This window comes from Ooceraea biroi, chromosome 6 (genome assembly GCF_003672135.1).
Source record: "Ooceraea biroi isolate clonal line C1 chromosome 6, Obir_v5.4, whole genome shotgun sequence".
NCBI classification, from domain to species: Eukaryota; Metazoa; Arthropoda; class Insecta; order Hymenoptera; family Formicidae; genus Ooceraea; species Ooceraea biroi.
Genome location: NC_039511.1, coordinates 4,247,654 through 4,267,264, shown reverse-complemented (window position 1 = coordinate 4,267,264; position 19,611 = coordinate 4,247,654). Strand labels below are relative to the sequence as shown.

General features: G+C 40.5%; 2 protein-coding genes across 3 annotated transcripts; one reads left to right on the top strand and one right to left on the bottom strand.

The window, feature by feature from the left end:
• Positions 1-7,906: 7,906 nt before the first annotated feature.
• Positions 7,907-10,006, top strand: LOC105281499 (pupal cuticle protein 20). The gene is made up of 6 exons (XM_020032530.2): positions 7,907-8,049; positions 8,355-8,454; positions 8,707-8,796; positions 8,989-9,114; positions 9,318-9,527; positions 9,627-10,006. Exons 1-6 carry the CDS (start codon positions 8,041-8,043, stop codon positions 9,737-9,739), a joined length of 648 nt encoding a protein of 215 aa, XP_019888089.1. The 5' UTR covers positions 7,907-8,040; the 3' UTR covers positions 9,740-10,006.
• A 126-nt stretch (positions 10,007-10,132) lies between these two features.
• LOC105281468 (retinal-specific ATP-binding cassette transporter) lies at positions 10,133-19,003 on the bottom strand. 2 transcript variants are annotated; one of them, XM_011342730.3, is made up of 25 exons: positions 18,877-19,003; positions 17,322-18,039; positions 16,904-17,202; positions 16,652-16,810; positions 16,325-16,565; positions 16,082-16,249; positions 15,777-15,964; positions 15,500-15,664; positions 15,318-15,426; positions 15,076-15,230; positions 14,823-14,984; positions 14,680-14,751; positions 14,445-14,583; positions 14,127-14,364; positions 13,907-14,066; positions 13,564-13,780; positions 12,971-13,489; positions 12,764-12,889; positions 12,407-12,625; positions 12,051-12,323; positions 11,621-11,904; positions 11,400-11,547; positions 11,097-11,307; positions 10,784-10,997; positions 10,133-10,689 (listed from the first exon to the last, which is right to left on the bottom strand). In XM_011342730.3, the coding sequence occupies exons 2-25, from the start codon at positions 17,641-17,643 to the stop codon at positions 10,477-10,479; spliced, it is 5,001 nt and encodes a 1,666-aa protein (XP_011341032.1). In that variant the 5' UTR covers positions 17,644-18,039; positions 18,877-19,003; the 3' UTR covers positions 10,133-10,476. The 2 variants fall into 2 exon arrangements, with proteins under 2 accessions (XP_011341032.1, XP_011341026.1); XM_011342724.1 differs by lacking the exon at positions 18,877-19,003 and adding an exon at positions 18,584-18,870.
• Positions 19,004-19,611: the final 608 nt, after the last annotated feature.

Below are 19,611 nucleotides of genomic sequence, written 5' to 3'. Positions count from 1 at the left end.
AGTGCGGCCGGCGAATAGTCAATTAGTCGCTGTTACGCGATTACGACATCGCGCGTCAATACGATATAATTATGTTATGCGGCTGGAGGCGCGCGATTGCTCGATCGTTGCTTTCTGATATCATGCCACGCTCGAATATCCGTCATGTACGTGTCACGTAGCTGAGAAGTGAACGTTAATAGAGTTGTTAATCTGTTGCCTTGTGCGGGAAAATATACGGAAAAACAGCTTTATCGTTATTTTCATCGGCAATGCTCCGCAACCACGCCATTGCTAATTACTATATAAATTGCCAACGAACGGTGACAAGGTCGCTTTGTCTGCGGAACGAACCGCCGTTCGAGGAAACTAGTCTACCGCACGATGATATTTATCCGCTCGAAAACTGAAAACCGCGTCGCGTTGACTTTTGCGAATTCCCGTTTCCCGGGTGACGAGAGGATTCGAGTCGCAGCTGCGAACCGCTATCCGAAAGTTGTTAGCGAAAGTATATCCCATCCCCTGGAGAACTTCGATCGGTCATCCGCTCGTCGATCTTCGATCATCTTTCTCTTTTATCCGTACATCGCTCGGGGCGAGCCGACGGATGACGCGAAACTGGAACATTGTCGCGCGATGCGTCAGCGCTCATCCTGAAGACACGCGCCCATGTTTACGTTCTCAGGGCTCCGTCGTCCGCGTCACGATGGTGGCGACTACGGCTGCACCCCTGGGAGTGCACCTACATGTGCGCCTCGCGCTTCACGCCAAAGGTCAGCGCCGGAGAGGAGGCCGAACCTCTCCTTGCGTGTGCGAGGTAGCCCGGGGAAGCGCACGGATTCGAGAGCACGGCGCGCCTCGCGGTCGCGGTTACGCAACTGGCGGCTTCCCGACGGGCGGCCTGAACCGTATCTCCCTTTGCTCGGCTCGGCTCACCTCGCGCTCGCGGCCGACGCAGGCAGGGCAAGCTTCGGCTACCGGCAGCGGCACCCGCTCACTCGGTGGTGCGAACCGAGCGGGGAGCATCTCCAAGATCGCGCTCGATCCGGCCAACGCAATCGTATTCCGCGAATCGAAATTCGCGACGCATCTCCGACGCGAATTACGACACCCGTAGCCGCGCGTCCGCAGAAGTGCACGGCGGATTGCACTTTTTTTCGCGCGACAAATATCGGACGCGAAAATGGGTACGAGCAAAGGTTTCCTTCGAAGATTTTCGAACACCTATCCCTAGCGGAAAGTCATCCATCATGTAGCATAGAAAGTATGCCCCGTAGAGAGATGATCGTGGGAAGAGATGCCGGACGGTGATAAAATAACGCCGTTTCGTTTTGTAGCAATGTAAGCAGCGGCACATGAAAACACGTGAAGTAACAGACGCGGACAATGTCCGTTAATGATGGTGGAATGCGATTATAACGCAAGTTAACGGTGATTAACGAGATTGCGCTTCGCCTCGCGTCGCGTCGCGAGGCGTCGAACACCAGTGACGTAACGTGACGTGTCTCACGCGGTTCCCGTTTACTCGCAACCGCGATCGCCGGCGAGCGCGAACTGACAACGCGTAATTAAGTTTGACATTTCGTACACGAAGAAATTGATTCTCGCCCAGGCATGCCCAAATTTGCGCACCTTCGTAGTTTTAGGAGAGCATTATATATTCGCATATACGATCGACATTGCTCCATTGGACCTTATAGCCCAGTTCCACAACTTACTTTAGCCGGAGTTTAACTCGTTAATAAAGAATTCATACTACGTCCGATGCATGACATTCAATATATGACAATCCAAGTCAAGGCGAGTTCGTTTTCTAGAGATTCTACGCGTGACGCATCGTGAATTCTCCATTAACGAGTTAAACTCCGGTTAAAGTAAGTTGTGGACTAACTGGGCCTATCATGTGATCGACGAGCAGAATAGATTACAGCTGAAAATATCCGGATAATAAATTATCCGGATTATCCGAGATATTTTTTATCCGACTACTGAAGTTCGGATCCTTGAACTATCCGGATAATTCGGATCCGGATCCGGACCTTAGTATCCGAATGTTCGAACCTATCCGAATCTGCAAATAAATCCGGATCCAGACTATCTACAATAAATTAAACAGAAAAATAATCGTTAAAAGCGTTCTATCTTTCTTCGACATGTAATAAGCAACAATGATATAATGATGTTTTCAGCGTGTCAACGCCCATAGCTCTATACATGGTGGACCAAAAATCTGGATACAGTCGATTATCTCGTAAACAATGCAATTTTGAAAAAAAAGTTTTAGATAAAAATTGTAGTGCTTGAAGGGGGCTAAAATTAATTTTTGGAAAAATTGAATTTTTAAGGTCATATGGTCATAACTTCATATCATCATCGCCATTTTTTTAACGGAGTAACTAACGTTATAAACAATATATATGATTCCTTTAATTATTCTGCACATAAAAGTATTAATGTGGAACTTTCGAAAATAGTTTACGAGATATTTTACACTTTATTCTGGCATATTTCGACATAAAATATAAAATATCTGATAAACTATTTAGTTTTTCACAATTGTACCTTAATACTTTTGTGCTTAGAATAATGAAATTAATCTATTAGTGCAAAAATAATATATATTTAGTTGCTTTAAAAAGAAATATGTAATTGCATATTACATATTGTAGGTAGGTCGGATCCGGATTTATTTGCAGATTCGGATAGATTCGAATATTCGGAAACTAAGATCCGGATCTGGATCCGAATTATCCGGATAATTCAAGGATTCGAACTTCAGTAGTCGGATATTTTGATAAACGAATTATTCGAAAATCCGGATCGTATTTACAGCCCTAGAATAGATCAGTCTTCATCTGCGCTCATCTGGAACGAGATGCAACAAGGCAAATAATCGGGATTCGTGTCTCCGGATGCTACGCAAGTAACAAAATTCAGAATTAGAAAACGCAGGGCTAACTTGGCAAGTTTCGTCGATTAGGAAATAGGAATCCTGCGTCCTCGCAGGATGGCTGAACGATCGATAAGATCTAGCATTGAAATGCGAGCGTATTTAATCGCGAGGGATCAAGGTCGAGAGGGTAATCGCTTCCTTTCGTCTCTTCCTTTCCTTCGATTTATTTTTCAGCGACGCGCCAGCCGACAGATTAAATCCGACGCGTATATTTCGACTCGCATTGAGTTGAATCCGCAAGGTTTTGCACCGGCGAACCTCACCTCTGGCATAACACGAGCAGCGAGATGGATGGATGCACGATGGGTGGCAGTGCGCTCATAAGAGGGCTGGTTTTCTTAAAGGATATCGGTGATGTGCCTTTTAGAAAGCGCTCGGCGGAGTAGAACGCCCGAAGAGATATCCCGAATAGTGTTTGCCATGTCCCATTATCGAGTTCGTAACTCACGATCGATCGGTGATTTCTCTCTCCACCCTCTGCATCCTATCAAGTACATAATATACTTCAGGAATTGAACGAGCGTACAGATAGATAGATATTTATTTTATTGTACTGGGTACGTGCCCTTAAGGGGGGAGCCAGCCTGCTTTAGAACGTTGAAAATAAGGTATAATTTTACGAATTTTTTTGGAGAAACTATACAGCGGATCATTATAAAACTTTGATGCATTTATTAGTACATGTTTAAAGATAAAAAAAATTATTTTTTTATTTGAATATATCGCCTGTAGAGGTCGTCCTGGAGGCATCTTATTGTAAATTGGTGAGCATTCTCCTGCCTCCAAATTTCATCCAAACTGAAAAATTGAAATATTTTCTTGTTACTTATGAATTCCCATCGTCGATGAACCTTTAATATTCATAAAAACATTAAGTTAAACAATTATTTTTGCATGAAAAAGTTCAAAAACTTTGCCTAAAAATCGTACTTTTGTGTTCTAAGCTCCACCATTTTGGCACTTTTCAACTTTTTTCTTCTCTCTTTGGTTCATCGACGATGGGAATTCATAAATAACGAGAACATATTTCAATTTTTCAGTTTAGACGAAATTTGGAGGCAGGAGAATGCTCACCAATTTGCAATGCTGGCGACGCGGCTGCACTAAGATTTCTCCAGGACGACCTCTATAAGCGATATATTCAAATCAAAAAATAATTTTTTTTATCTTTAAACATGTACTAATAAATGCATCAAAGTTTTATAATGATCCGCTGTATAGTTTCTCCAAAAACAATTCGTAAAATATACCTTATTTTCTAAAGCAGGCTCCCCCCTTAAGTACAAAGAAAAACAAAAGTGGGTAAACCCATACAGAATTTCAGTTAATACAATTCAACTCGTAATAACAAGTTAATACAAAATTTACATTACACTAATATGCACTGGAAGAACATTAATTATAATTAATGGACGGAGAGCTCCAAAAGATGATCATACAACGCACGCTTAAAAACCGGCACCGAGGCTGAGCTACGCAGGGACGCGGGAAGGGAGTTCCAGAGACGCGTACCGTAGACAATGAAAGAGCTCTGATAAGTCGCAGTACGACAACTAGGAACGACAAGGTCCAGCCCACAGACTCGCGTCGCCACATTGTCTCTAGCATCAGTCACATAGCGAAGCCTCTCAGACAGATGAAGTGGGACCCGATACCGCAGAGCCTTGTACATATTGGGTTGGCCAAAAAGTAATTGCGTTTTTTTTAATATAAATAAAAGGCGAATTTTTCATGGGAAACAAAAACTTTATTAAACAATATATTGTCCATTTTGTTTGATTATCTTTTGCCATTTTTCAGGCAACTTCATGATTCCGCGCTCAAAAAAGTTCTTATCTTTTTCAGCAAAAAACAATTCCAAGAACGATTTGATATCCTCATCAGCAGTAAAGGTTTTACCATTCAAGACGTTTTGCAAAGAACGAAACAAATGGTAATCTGATGGTGCCAGGTCTGGCGAATATGGTGGATGTGGTAACATCATGGTAACACATCCCATCCAAGCTGCAACAATTTTTGACGAGTGACCAAACTTGTACGTGGTCTAGCGTTATCATGGTGAAACACAACACCTTTGCGATTCACCAATTCTGGACGTTTCTGTTTGATGGCATCATTTAATTTATCCAGTTGACGACAGTATACGTCTGAATTAATGGTTTGATTCTTTGCAAGCAGCTCAAAATACACAATACCTTTAAAGTCCCACCAGACTGACAGCATAATCTTTCTTTGGTGAATATCTGCTTTTCAAGTGCTTTGAGCAGGTTCATCACGCTTGCTCACGATCTTTTTCGTTTGACGTTGTTGTAGACGATCCATTTTTCGTCGCCTGTTATCATACGTTTCAAAAATCGATCATTTTCCTCACGTTTCGAAAGAGAATCGCAGATGTCAATACGCTTAGTGAGATGAATTTCTTTCAGCTCATGTGGTACCCAAATATCGAGCTTACTAATGTATCCAAGTCGTTTTAAATGGTTTTCAACACTCGATTTCGATATATTAAGATTCTCAGCAATCTCTCGTGTCGTTAAACGCCGATTGGAATCGATCAGTGCCTTTATTTTGTCATCATCAATTTCGATTGGCCTTCCTGAGCGTGGCGCATCTTTCACATTAAAATCTCCAGATCGAAATTTAGTAAACGAATTTTGACACTGCCGCAGTTTTAAAGCATCTTCGCCATATACATGACATAACTTTTTATGAGCTTGCACAGCGTTTTTCCCTTTTCGGAAGTAATAAAACAAAATATGACGAAAATGTTCTTTTTGATTTTCCATTTTGAAATCGACGGCAAACAAACAATTGTTAACGAAATCGTGTACTTTCTTTTTCTAAAACAAGCTTGAACGGTGAGTTGTTAACCTACATAATGAATTTGCGGTTTAGAATGAAGTTAGTTACATTTCAAGACATGTATGTCCATCTATTGAAAAAAAACGCAATTACTTTTTGGCCAACCCAATACATCAAGACACCTAACAGAGAGAGAGAGAGAAGGAGAAGGCAAGGGAGAGAAAGATTGCACGTGGTTCGTATTCTTTACATCACCGTTCGCACTGTATTCTGTAATTCTCGGTATAATGTCAAAACGTTGGCTGCGATCTCTAAATATGGACCCCTTCTATCCCATGGAGAGTTGAGAGTGCGCAAGTGCTACCACCGATGGTTTCCTTCTCCATCATGAGGCGAGCGCGATGCCGATGGGATCATCGTTGCATCAGGGCGTCCACGATGAGGCACGAATACCGATAATTCAAGATTGTTAACTATCAAGGAGCTCGTGTGATCCGGGAAGACGAACAACATCCGATTTCAGATATTCCGGCCTACGCAATGCAGCATCTTTCTCTTCCTTTTTTTATGGGATCGTTCGCGGGACCGCGCGTCGAAATTACGGCTTCGCAGACAGGTAATGTTCCCGATCGCGCATGTGAACATCAAAAGAATGATTCCGTAGATTAACATTTTTTGTAACGCGTCTTATGTAATTGTCGAAATCCTCGGGCAACCGGATCTGATCTCCATTTCGACGTTTCCCATGCGCCTCGCATAATTATCCGAAATATCTAGGCGCTCCCAGCAAGAACGGGCGCAAATCTCTTGACAGGATAATAACTCACCATTAATAACGCTCGCGCTGCAAAAAGGCGAAGATGAACCCTCGCGCTCTTTGCGCCGTGCGTTCGGCGGCCGGTACGTGCAATTTAAGGTGCCTCAGGCAGGGTTTCCCCGTAGACCTGGACTATTACCGACGTGCATTTTATATACGCACGGTGCGAAGACGTTGAACGCATCGGGATTGCGCAATACGCCCGCTCGATTGCGAGCCGTGCGTTGCTCCCCGACGCATAGTTCCCTCGTGAACGACGGCGATGGTGATGACGATCCCGCGGTGGACGGCTATAATTCTCAGGATCGAAAGAGCCGATATAATTACAAGGGAGAACGCTCGCTCGCTCGCGCGCGTGCGGGTGCCTCTCGGCCGCGTCATCGCGGCTCGCAACCAATTTTCCGCTTTCTCACCGAGTTTCTTCCTTCGTTCGTGGAATGCCTCGCACGTGGAGTCCACGCGAGTCTCTCGCGCAACACAAGAGAAGAGAACGCCTCGCGTAAAGGGATCTCGATGGGTAGGCTTAGGCCCGCAACTTTTACTCTCGATCTCCGTGTACACGAAACTGTAAAAACTGCTGATGATGAATCATTTTCAGCAGGATTCTCGACCCATAACGAATCCCGTAATGAAAGTGTGAAACGAGTCTTAATACACGCTTAGCTTACATACGCGCGTAAAAGTTCGGCTCACACGGGTGCATTGCGCGATCGACGGGACGCGCGGTTCTCCGGTTCCACACGTAGATCGAAGATCCGTAGATTACCTATCCGTTACTTTCAGAAATTTTATAGTTACGTATTTAGTGATGTAAAGGAGTTTTTTATCTTACTAGTTCGAAAGGTTAATGTGTATGTAAATGTGTTAGATATATTTTGACGAGTCGGCCAGGTGTTAACTGGTTAGCAAATACCCGTACCGCTTCGCTTTCATCCATCGGTCGCATCAGGCCGACCTTCAGGCCCGTCCGGAGATGCCCGCTGATCTGTATCATCTAGCATTGCGCAACCATCCTTTTAGCTCGACGAGATTCATCTCGCCGGAGGAGGCTCCCTTCGAGGCCCGTCAGCGCATCCTCCCACCTCCCGGGCGCCTCTTCATCCGGCTCTTCTCGGGCATCTCCTTTTCCCTCCTCTTCACCTCCTGCCCCGGCATCGTCTCACGCGGCGCTGGAAGCCGGCGCATCTTCGAGGAACGCGTCGCCGTCGCGGATGATCCCTGTACAGCCGCCACGATCTGCCATCCGCGCGCGCGGGTTCACTCTCATTCACTACGGGTGGGAGGAAGACGATCCTCGCGCCAGGATCGGTATATAAACGCGCTGAATCCGACCTGGATCCGAGCAGACCAATTACCGTCGATACACGATATACCGAATCGTCGAGATATCGAAGTTCGGGTTGCAAACCGCTGCTGCAACCGGCGACGAGTAACGATCGCTTGCGGGATTCGGTTGACGAGCGACGGACGTACACGTGCAGCCAGCGAGATGAGATCAGTACGAATCATTATCGTAAAAGATATCATCCGCGCAAAATACTTCTGGTACTACGATTGAATCTGTTGGATTCCGTCGAGAGTATCGGAGGCGATCCGTTTGCGATATTTCGAGACATCGGATTCTGGTTGACGTGATCTTCGGGTCGCGCACAAGACGGTGTCTTCTACGAGTTTAGGCTTGACGTTACTCACGATCACGATCTCACTGATCCACATGATTTCTTTATTTTCTACACGTTTCGAACAAATTGATCTTCCAAAATCGAATCGCACGACCTAACGATCTGATAATTGTTTCAGCAGCTCGCCATCGCGCTGCTGGCCGTGGTCAGTACGTGCTACGCCGCACGGCTGGACAACAGTTACATCCCGCCCGGAAACGCTTACACGCCACCGCACAAAGGTAAGAATCTGGAAGATAAAGAATAAAAAAGACGAAGATACTGTACAAGAGCCTTTGCTTCGGTCTCTCACATTTACATTTTTTTTTAAGTAGAAAATTTGGTGATTACTCGACTAAAATTCGAAATTAAAATCTGAATTTACAAAGATGTAATTAATTTTTGAAGTAGAAGTTGATAGGAATAATTAAGTAATTCTCCTCCGAATTCTTCATTAGATTTATTATACATGATTTTTTATATAATTATCGCAGTTGGGCTGGGTGGAGGCGGTGGTGGATTCCGAGGAACTGGTCAAGGCAACATTTTTGGTTCAGGCGGCACTTACCAATCACATGGGGGTGGTAAGTTTAAACAACGAAGAACGTAATTATTTCGTTTCGTGTGCAATTGCTTTAAAATTAAATTTTTGTATCTGTCATATGATTAAAAATCAAACTAAATCACTTTTATATTATATTGCACTTTCTTTTGGCTAAAATATTTTTTTCTTAATGCGGTTAGTGAATCTTAATGCTTTTTGTGTTGTATTTTAGGTGGCGGACATGGTCAGGATATACCTATCGTTTCTTATAGCAGCGATAACATCGGTGACGGCAACTATCAATTCAGCTACGAAACCGGAAACGGCATCAGCGTGCAAGAAGCAGGCCACCAGCAAGGTATAAGACCATATATTTCCTTCTATTTATTAATTGCTAATTCTTTAAGAAACCAAAGTATTTCGGTCTCACATTTGTTAATTACATTACGGCTTCTTCCTTAGGTAAAAGAACTATAAAAATTTTTTCTATCACGACGCGACATATTTGACGCTATCAGAAATTAATTGCGCGAAAAGAAAGACCGTGTGTGTCGATTGCAGGAAAAACCGAGTCCGTGAGCGGGTCCTTCTCGTATACCGGGCCTGACGGCGCACAGTACTCCATTAGCTATACGGCGGACGAGAACGGCTTCCACCCTCAAGGTGCTCACTTGCCGACACCACCGCCGATTCCACCGGAGATCCAACGTGGCGTGGAGCTGGCGCTCGCCGCTGAGGCCAGAGGAGAAAACCAAGACGGTGCATACCGAGGTAAGATATAAAATTTCTGTAACTAGATATGGATAGATAATTTATATAATTACTATTCGCGTACATTATTGACATTTAATTTATTTTCCGTTATTGCAGGAGATGATCACATAGGTGGTCATGGTGGCGGTGGTGGTGGTGGCGGCGGCGGCGGCCTATATCAGGGACCGAACTCGTATCACACGGGGGGCGCAGGAGGATATCGTTACTAAACAGCGAATTCACCACCAAGAGTCACTGGCACGTACCGTATTATACACAGGCACACGTGTATCCCGCATTTTTCCTGCCAACTTCTGTACATAATGATATATATACATGCAATCTTCTTATTTATACGAAGTACGAGTATTTTATTTATAGAATGTCCGCTCGCTGATTCTTCTTTTCTTGGAGCTCGCGCGCTTATCTCGCGTATTGTATTTTATTCTTTGATACGCTTTATATATGTATAGGGATTATATATATATATATCAGTTTTATATTCTTTCTTTGAAGAAATAAAAGAGATTAATGCCGTGAAAGATGTAATATTTATTGTACAAGTTTACATTTATATATATATAATATATACATTTATATAGAATTAAAAAAATTTAAATTAATACTTTTTAAAAACTGTAATACTCTTTATTAGACTTACGTAGATAAAACAGTCTAGTAACATAAAAAACACGTAATGAAACATTTTCATGTAACTACAATTTATATGTATAATTTAAATAGAATTCTTTTTTAAACTTTTAAAATAAAAATTATTTGACTGACATAGAATTAAAAATAAAACTGATCGTTATTTCATTACGATAAATGGGATTACGATGTAATCAATTATATTTAATATTTTAAGACTTATACAATCGTAAGGAAACTTATAATTTAAATCGATATTAATTCGATGTCAGTCTAGTTGGTAGAATAATTTATAGCAACTTGTAATACGTTCGATTTATACTACTTGTGGACTAATAGCATGAATTGGAGACTTTATGGGCTGCAGTATTTCAACTCCTCTCGCAAACTGAATAAAGAGTTGTTCTAACGTTGCGGACAAAACGGCATAATCCTCGATGCAGCTATATTTCTGCTTCAAGTTCTTCATTGTACTGTACATTTTCTCCCATTTCGTGTTGGCATCGGTCACGTGATAGCCGAGAAAACCCTGCAAGAGTGTAGAAATTAATGACAAACGGAATGAGAAGTAAAATAAAATTAACAAAATTATCGCGAATCTCGAGGCAAAAGACAATCATTACCAAATTTTCGTCCCTAATGTCGCACGTTAGGCTAGAGTCCATGACGCTCTTAATTTTGTGGACATCTTCGTCCGATCGGGCCGGATTTAATTTTATGTGGATATCGTAGCCTGCCCCGAATCGTTGTTTCAGCTCCTGACTCGCACCGATGCAGACCAATTGGCCCTTCACCATAATGACCAGTCTATTGCAGAGCGCCTCGCACTCTTCCATACTGTTGAATAAAAATAAAATTTGTGATTTTTGCGTGAAACGAAATCTGATCTTAATCTCTCTGTGCAGATTTTATTTAGAGGAGAACTCTGATAAGTACCTGTGAGACGTAAGAATAATGGCTTGTCCAGCTGCCTGGCACGACTGCAGAGTATTCCAGAGCGATCTCCTGGCCGCAGGATCGACGCCAGTCGTGGGCTCGTCCAGGAGAACAAGAGTCGGATTACCGATGAGAGCTATCGCAATGTTCAAGCGCCTTTTGTTACCGCCGCTGTAAGTACTGCTTGGCTGCGACATGCAAGCCGTCAAGTCTGGAAGAATACGTTGCATCGTCGTATCTTGTTACGCTTTCCCACAAATAACGCTTTTAGAAAATTGCATGCTATCATCAAGCTCGACTCACTCAGTCTATTGATCCATTTATTGACTTCCAACTCCACATTCGGCTTCGGTATACCGCGAAGACGCGCGAACAGTCGTAAATGGTCGAAAGTATTCAATGAAGGTATTAAGGCATCAGTTTGTGGACAATAACCCATCTCGGAAAGGTACTGCGAGCGGAAATTCGCTGATATGACAAACAGTATGCTAAAAGACTGAAATCGAATCGCGGATCATCATTACCTTCGTCCTGTTCGAGTGGATCTCCGCTCGCTTCAGGTACATTATGCCGCTGTTGGATATTTCTTCTCCGGTTAGCATTCTAAAGGATGTGCTCTTGCCAGCACCATTTACGCCGAGCAGTCCGAAACATTCCCGCGGTTTCACCCGGAAACTGATCTCTTTCACTGCCATCAGCTTGCCGTAATATTTGCTCAGTTCATACACCAAGAAGAGACTTTTATCGTTCTCCGATAGCAACTCACTATTACTGGCGGTTTTAAGTCTCTTTTTCGCAGTGCTTACGTCTGTATACAAAATCGCACTTAATTAATTATGGACTAATTAATTAACGTGATTATTTGCTCTGAGCAAACACGTAGATAATTTTATATTCATCATCTACATATCTCTAATATTGCTATTTCTTGGAAAATACTGAAGATGATCTTGCCTTGACTGTTAATCTCGTTGATTTCTTGCGCTACTTTAAGCTTCTCTTTCTTCACCTCGTCGTCCATCATATCGCATTCGCTCTTGAATCTCTTACCGGTTATTTTCATTGCTAACTTCGCGAATACCTTTTCCTCCAGCATAATCAGTATAGTAAAGTACAAAATTGGAGTTAGGATTAGATATATTATACACTCCTCGAAATTCATATCGTCTTTAAAATCGTTGAAGTAAGATATTTGGTTTTTGCATACTCCATCCGTACAATCCAAACCTGCAGGAAATGATGTTGAGATCGGTTTCAAATTTTATTTCCTACTTTACAATTTCAATATAACGGATACTGCGTAATCTTACCGCAACAAGGATCCTTCTCGACGATGCAAATTATATCGTGCAGTTTATTTGGTAAACGGCGACACCTCGCATTTTGCACCGCTGTGACGAAAAAGGCATACTGACCGTGGAATAAGCTTACGTAAGGAATCAAACGGAATAATCTTTTCTGTAGACTGTGCAGTGCTTTAAGATTCTCTAAGCTGTACACAACTTGGTGTAAAAGATACTGTATTAAAACTGAAATAAGAATGTCTCATTATTCTCCCTATTTATTTTTATCTAATAATATTCAACTAAAATATTATTTCTATTTTAATTACTATATCCAATAAAACGTAAAAAAATATTTGGGAAGACAAATATATCACAACTCACCGATACCAAGAGGTGCAAGACTCAAAAAAGTTATTATCGTACTCCTTGATTTATTCATAAAACTGAATATATACGCTAACAAGAGAGCGTTGATCCCAAATAGTAGCAGAAGTAATATCGTGTATACTAAAAAGAGTGCGAATGAGTACGGAAAGAGATTAAATTATAATATTAAATAAACTCAATGTAAACGTAATGTAAACTTACGTATCTCAACTCTATAGTATAGACGAATGTCGAGGATAACGTCCATGATGTATAACGCCAGAGTGATCAGCAGCACGGATACCGTATATACCAGGAAATCAAAAATGAACATCGTGCCCCAATAGGACACGGCCGTGACGCCGCTCATACGCTGAAGCTGCTTGACCCTCGTCGCCGTTTCCTGCAGGGGATGTATCACGAAAAGCGCGACGGTGGGAAAGAAGAAGGAGCAAAATATCAAGACGCGCGAGAGCGACTCCATTTCCGGCATCTCGATCTTACTCGACATAAGCGTGTTCGGTAACTGTTGCCGCGATACGAGAATCGAGTGTTTCTCGCCGGCGAAAGTCTTGATCAACGCGTTGCTCAAAAGATTCGTCGTCAGCGGCACGCTGTGAATCGCTATGCCAGAGTAAAAGCCGTTAGCCGAGAGCGTGGTTTCGTTGTTTTTAAATTCGGCAGCCGCGACGTAGTAGTTACGGTAGTCCGCGATATTCCTCATCGAAACGTTCAAGAGAGCTGAAACGAGCGGATGGATGGTAAAGCTATTGTTTTCGGCAAATTCATTTTCGGGTCCGACACAAAGCACGTACCGTTTGAGACACCTGTGTCTGGAGCTACGCGTTCTACAGTCTCGCCATAATATCGAACGGTATCCTCATATCTTTTGCCCATTACTTCGTTGTCCGAGGAATATAAAGTTGTAGAATAGCTGTACATATCGAGCGCCAGTGGAACGATGTCTGTACTATCGCTTGGCAGATTATAACTCAGTGCCATTAGCAATACCGACAGGATAGGCATAAGCAACTGCGAATATATTGATATTGGTGTCAGTAAAAATGAGCTTTCTAAATTTGGAATATTTTTTACAAAGAGGAATATGGAGTCATAATATAATCGTAAAGCGAGAAACTGCTGCGGAACGATACGTACAATCATCAGTAAATAAGACAGATTTTTTCTCGTGTACGTAAACTTCTTGCAGAGTAATGCCATTGCTGCTTGCACGCACAGTTTGTGACCTGTAATTTTCTGTATTGGCATTGTGAACAATTCATTAAGGTGCTTGCCATCGTCCTCTTTCTTCACTACCCTGTAGCAAATAATGCAGTAAGAAAATGACAGTAAGATGTAAAATACATTGGAAACGTACTTGAGAAAAACTTGTTCCAAAGTAATCAACGACACGCTTATGCCAGTCACTCCCAAATGTTTCTTCTCGCTTTCCACTTTATCCAGCGATTCCGGTAGAGAGTCGGTGTACGGTACATTTAGCAGAATCTTCTCACTGTCGGCGTAGAGCTGTTGCGTTCTCGAGTCGAACTTACTTACTACCTTATCTGGAATGCACCAAGATTTCGTGGACAATGTAACTTCTATGTGCCCGTGACCTGAAACGGAATACAAACATAGTTATTATAATTCGGTTCAGGAAAGTTAACGCAAATTTGAGTATCAAAAAATAACTTACCGTACTGTTTTTTCAAGAACATCGCGGTGCCGTAACTTCTAAGGCGACCTCCATGCATTATCGCGATTCTGTCGCCGAGTATATCGGCTTCTTCCATGTTATGCGTACTAATCATTATTGTCTTCTCTCCCCTGAGTTTCTATAAAAGAATCATTAAGTATATTGAATAATATATCATAATGCACTATATATATATATATATATGCAAACGCTTTATAGAATTAAATTGGCTTACCAATAGAATATCCCATGTATCTCGTCTGGTTTCTGGATCCATTCCCGACGTTGGTTCGTCCAGAATTATGATCTAAAAATAAATACACTTCATAAGCAATTAATATTATACATCGTATAATATTAATCCACGTTAAAACGTACGCTGGCATCGCCAATCAGCGCCATTCCGAGACACAATCTCCTTTGTTGGCCACCGGAAAGTTTGCTTGGAAGGGTATCCCTCTTCTCAGAAAGCTTCAGTTTATCAAGCAAAGCGTTTACATCTTCTCTAACTTCTTTCCTGGTCTTGTTTCCAGCTTTTAACTGTCGTAACAAAAACGTAAAATTGTACAATAATAACTTGTGTGTCGCTTAAATTTCTCTATGCTATAGAAACGAACGTTACTATACTTACCAGGCCGAAAAATTCAATTTGTTCGAATACATTTAAATCGGGGAAAACCATGTTTTCTTGAGGACACAGACCCATGTCGTTCCTAATAATATTTAAGTGTTTTCTTATGTTTTTACCGTTTATAAATACTTTTCCTTCCGACTGGCTTATCACACCTGTCGAGTACAAGTATAATGATCATCCTCGCAAAGATAACAGTTTTTAGCTATGGTATTAAAAATTATTTTGCAACGAAACGTAACCTGTTAATATAGACATAAGCGTAGTTTTGCCCGCTCCGTTGTGTCCGAGCAGAGCAGTAATCTGTCCCTTGTAAAAGTCGACGGAAATCCCTTTTAACGCATTAACTTTCTGGAAGATAACATAGCCTTGTGTCAATAAATGTGTCGCAAAAGTATGGTATCTATATTAACATGAAACCTACGGATCTCCGTATCCAGCATGTCGTATAAGATTTTTTAAGATCACGTATTTGTATCCCAGGCGTAAGGGCGCCGTTTAATACAGGCTCAAAATCTTCATTACCTATCTTATCGTAATCGAAGTTGATTACATCTTCATCTAGAGCTACTTTATTCTTTTTCATACACTGCAAGATGATATGAAAGATACATAAATAATATAAAGATAATATATAGTATCTTGCATACACGTGCAACATTCCTTTCGTGCTGCGAGATATATATTTTCTATAAACTCACCTTCAAAAAATATAGTGGACTCTTTCGGACTCCGTATTTGCCAGGGAGTAGGGCGTTTATGTACACCGCAAGCGTAAAATGTATCACAGTACCTAAGATCGAGAAGAGAAATATAAAACCTGGACTCCCTACAATGCCATACAGCGAATTTCCAGGCATGAAAAGATTGTCCCACTGAATACCAATAACTATAAAAGAAAAAAAAACGATTAGTGTAACTAGCGATGTAATTTTTTAAATTTTTCCAGTATATTGATATTTTATAAATCAATATAAATTAATATAAATTGAAAGTTCCTACATACGTTTGCCTTCATACGCATTTGTTTCATCAAAGAACCTATACAGCAGAAAATTCGGAAATATTATACCAAAGTATGATATAAGTCCGTAAACTTCCTCTCTGTCTAAATTTTCATGAAGCGATACCGCTGCTACGTATATAACGGATATGGCAGTTGACACAAAAAGCGCTAGAAATATTAAGACGATTATTAATATGTTCAAAGAAATTACTGTTTATCTCGCTAAACATGTATTATATTTACGTCTGGAAAAGTAAGCTGCAATGTGCATGCCGAAAGCTATAAGGTGAGCAACATGTCCGGTGAATAAAATCCAGAATATAAAACCATTTCCGTATTGTAGATAGGCTTCTACATTTGAGGAAAAGGTGTTCTTGAACAAAATAATTGACGGTATTACGTAGAAAGAGCTGAATATTATTCCTGTAATAAACCAGCTTAATAAATTGTAAAACAATTTCACTCCATTCATCGCCATTAGAACCTGCAAGTAATCAAATGATATTTCAGAATAATTAAAAACAGCAATATAAAAGATAGAAGAAATCACACATTGTCATTGCTACTAACGTTTACGCCGATAAACTTCTCCTTTGACGCGTAATTAGCTTCTACACAAAGTGGTATTAAAAAGGATATAACTGCAAATGTACAAATTGCTTCACGCAACACCACGTCAACAGGATCTATTTTAACATGGGGCGGGTAAGGCATCCTTTGTATTGACGTCTGAAAAATACACACGTGTATATCAAACACCGATAAGGGCAGATATGTGAGATATACATATAAAATTAATTTTTTCAGCTTTATAATATATACCTTTACATTCGACATGGAACCTGGAGCTGTTTGATTTATGAGTGCTTCATCTACGCACATTTGGATTTGCACGATTGGAAGCACATCGAAATAAATCGAAGGCGACAGCTTCAACTGTTCGTCCAGTACTCCTTGATATAAATCATTCGGGATTTTCCAGGAATGTCGAATCTTGTATTGTATATTGCTTTCATTGTATCGTTCGAAAACAATCGCCACTACAGAAAGTAACACGTGTTTAGCCTGAGTATATATATAAGCGTCTATCATTTCATCCTCATTGGAGAAACCTCTCACATCTAAACGAAGAAGAAAGAAGTATATAATTATATCAAAAAGTTCTTTGAAGCAATACAATATTAAATATTTGGCGTTCTATGTGCTTCTAGATTAGGACTGTGTATCAAACGATGCTTACTTTCAGGTAGAAGCAACAGACAATTTCTTGTATAATTCTCCATGATTTGTTCTGTGTACGAATTCTTTGGTACATAATACATCTGATTTATACTATTATCGATTTTATTACGTATTAAATCTTCTTTCATTTGTATATCATAATGTATGCTCTCATTGTATACAATTGGTGGGTTAACACTGAAATCTCTCATAGCTTGCAGCAATGCGAATAATCCAATAGGCACAAAAGCTTGTAGAAATATGGTCAGGCGCCAGTGCCTTTTACGTACAATCAGATTCTTGTACATCAACAGGCCAAATATTTTCCACCCATTAGCCATTTTTGCGTTCAACTTTCCAGAAAATTAGCAGTTTATCAATAGGCGATACTTAAATCTTTAAACAATGTACTATACCGCACGCTTAAGTTACGTGAAAGCTTATGAATAAGTTATTAAAATTGATGCCTCAGTATTCCAAGTATTAGCTTTAGCTTTAACTTCAGGCGTGCTATACAGATGATCTATACATGACCATGGCCGTACATTTTACATATATATTATACATATATCTGACTTTGGAAGTCAAAATGTAGGAATCTCCAATATCTCCAATTCTGCATATTTTATACATATAAAAATTATATTATTTCCTTTTTTTCTAAGTATGAAGCGCTGTTCATCTTCAAATATGTAGAACTACTATCTTGCATCACCGTTGTCATAGCAAAATGTTATCTAAACAAAAAGTGATTCGTCATGTCACACAATGGCAATCCAGTGCACAATGCAGCGCATGCAATGATACTTTTATGATTTTAATGGCCATCAATGATGCAACTAATAAGCTAGATTGTTCAATCCTTATGCTAACATTACTTGTTCAGATATTTGACAAATTTTAAATTATTTTAAATTATGTATTAGGCAGTCTGTATGCATGACTGCAAAGATATGCGAAGTATATGCAAATTACGGTGCTTTGTTAACGCGTTTCACTGAATAAACAACAAACTAATTATTAGATTAGTTTGTTTATTGGAGAAATATAATAATTGTGATTTTTGCTATCAAGTTAAATAACAAACACTGCAATTATTTATGCACCAACCTAATATAGTAGAAAAAACAATGCTGCAATTTATTTAAAAATAGGTATAAACGTAAACAATTCTTTGTTTACAAGGTGCTACGTTTTTATCACACGGAACAAGAAGAGGCAACCAAATTATCAAAAAAATGATAATGAAACGATTTATCATATCGACGATGTCATACTCACAGAGCTTGTCAAATGTACTTCTCGGAATCACTATTAATCAATATTGCACGCTTCGTCTGTTTTATTCAACATCTTATCGAATCTGATAAGATAATGGCAAAATGCAAAAAATATCTACAAATGCATACAAAAGTGTCATTGGCACGTGCAACACTGACAGACACGCGACATCGGACCAAACCAAATCAGACTACTGTCAATCGCTGACGCTGACGCTCCCACAGGCGCGGCCTACGTTCGTGCAGTATCTAGAGAGGTAACTACAAGCGAGAATGCCTATCGAAAGACAATACCGTTTCTCCGGTTAAAACGTTAGAATTCGGCGGAATCGTGCTGGCAACAAACTTCCGTGACGTCAAAGCGTTTTTAAAAAACGCTAAATAAACCACTCCGAGACGAGACGCTTCGAAACGCTTTGTCAAAACGGACCCGCATCCTCGTACATAATTCCGCTGCGTTTAAAAATGGCTTGACGCATAAGGATCTATAGTTGCGACTGTGCGTCACACTCAGCTACGTATACGTATGTAACTGTATGCAGCCACATATATATGTTTATAAATATATGAAAAGTAGCGGTTTGTTCCCATGGGACTTGGGTGTGACCGATCGGTGTGACATATATTTGTCAATTAAATGTATATATTTTCCACGCGATACTAATGGACGTATTGATTGTTTTTCCGAGTTTGAATCGGAGCGAAAAATTACCGTACTCAGCAACAATCATATTACGATTGTTTAATATTACCCAAATATTATGTAAATTAATTCGATATTACTCTTTCCAAATCAAGATCGATTTTTATTGGAAAAAAGTGCGTTGTCGCGCTGTGACATGAAATTTTGCAAACACTGTTAACACTTTGAAATTGCAACATTTTAGATTTGAATATTAATTTAAATATTCAGATAAATAGAATTGCATTATTAGAGGAATAAAAATAAAATTAGACACTGAATTTATTTCGACATCTAGTAGTAAAATATAGGGAGAAGCGACATGCATGTTCTCATACTCGAAACAG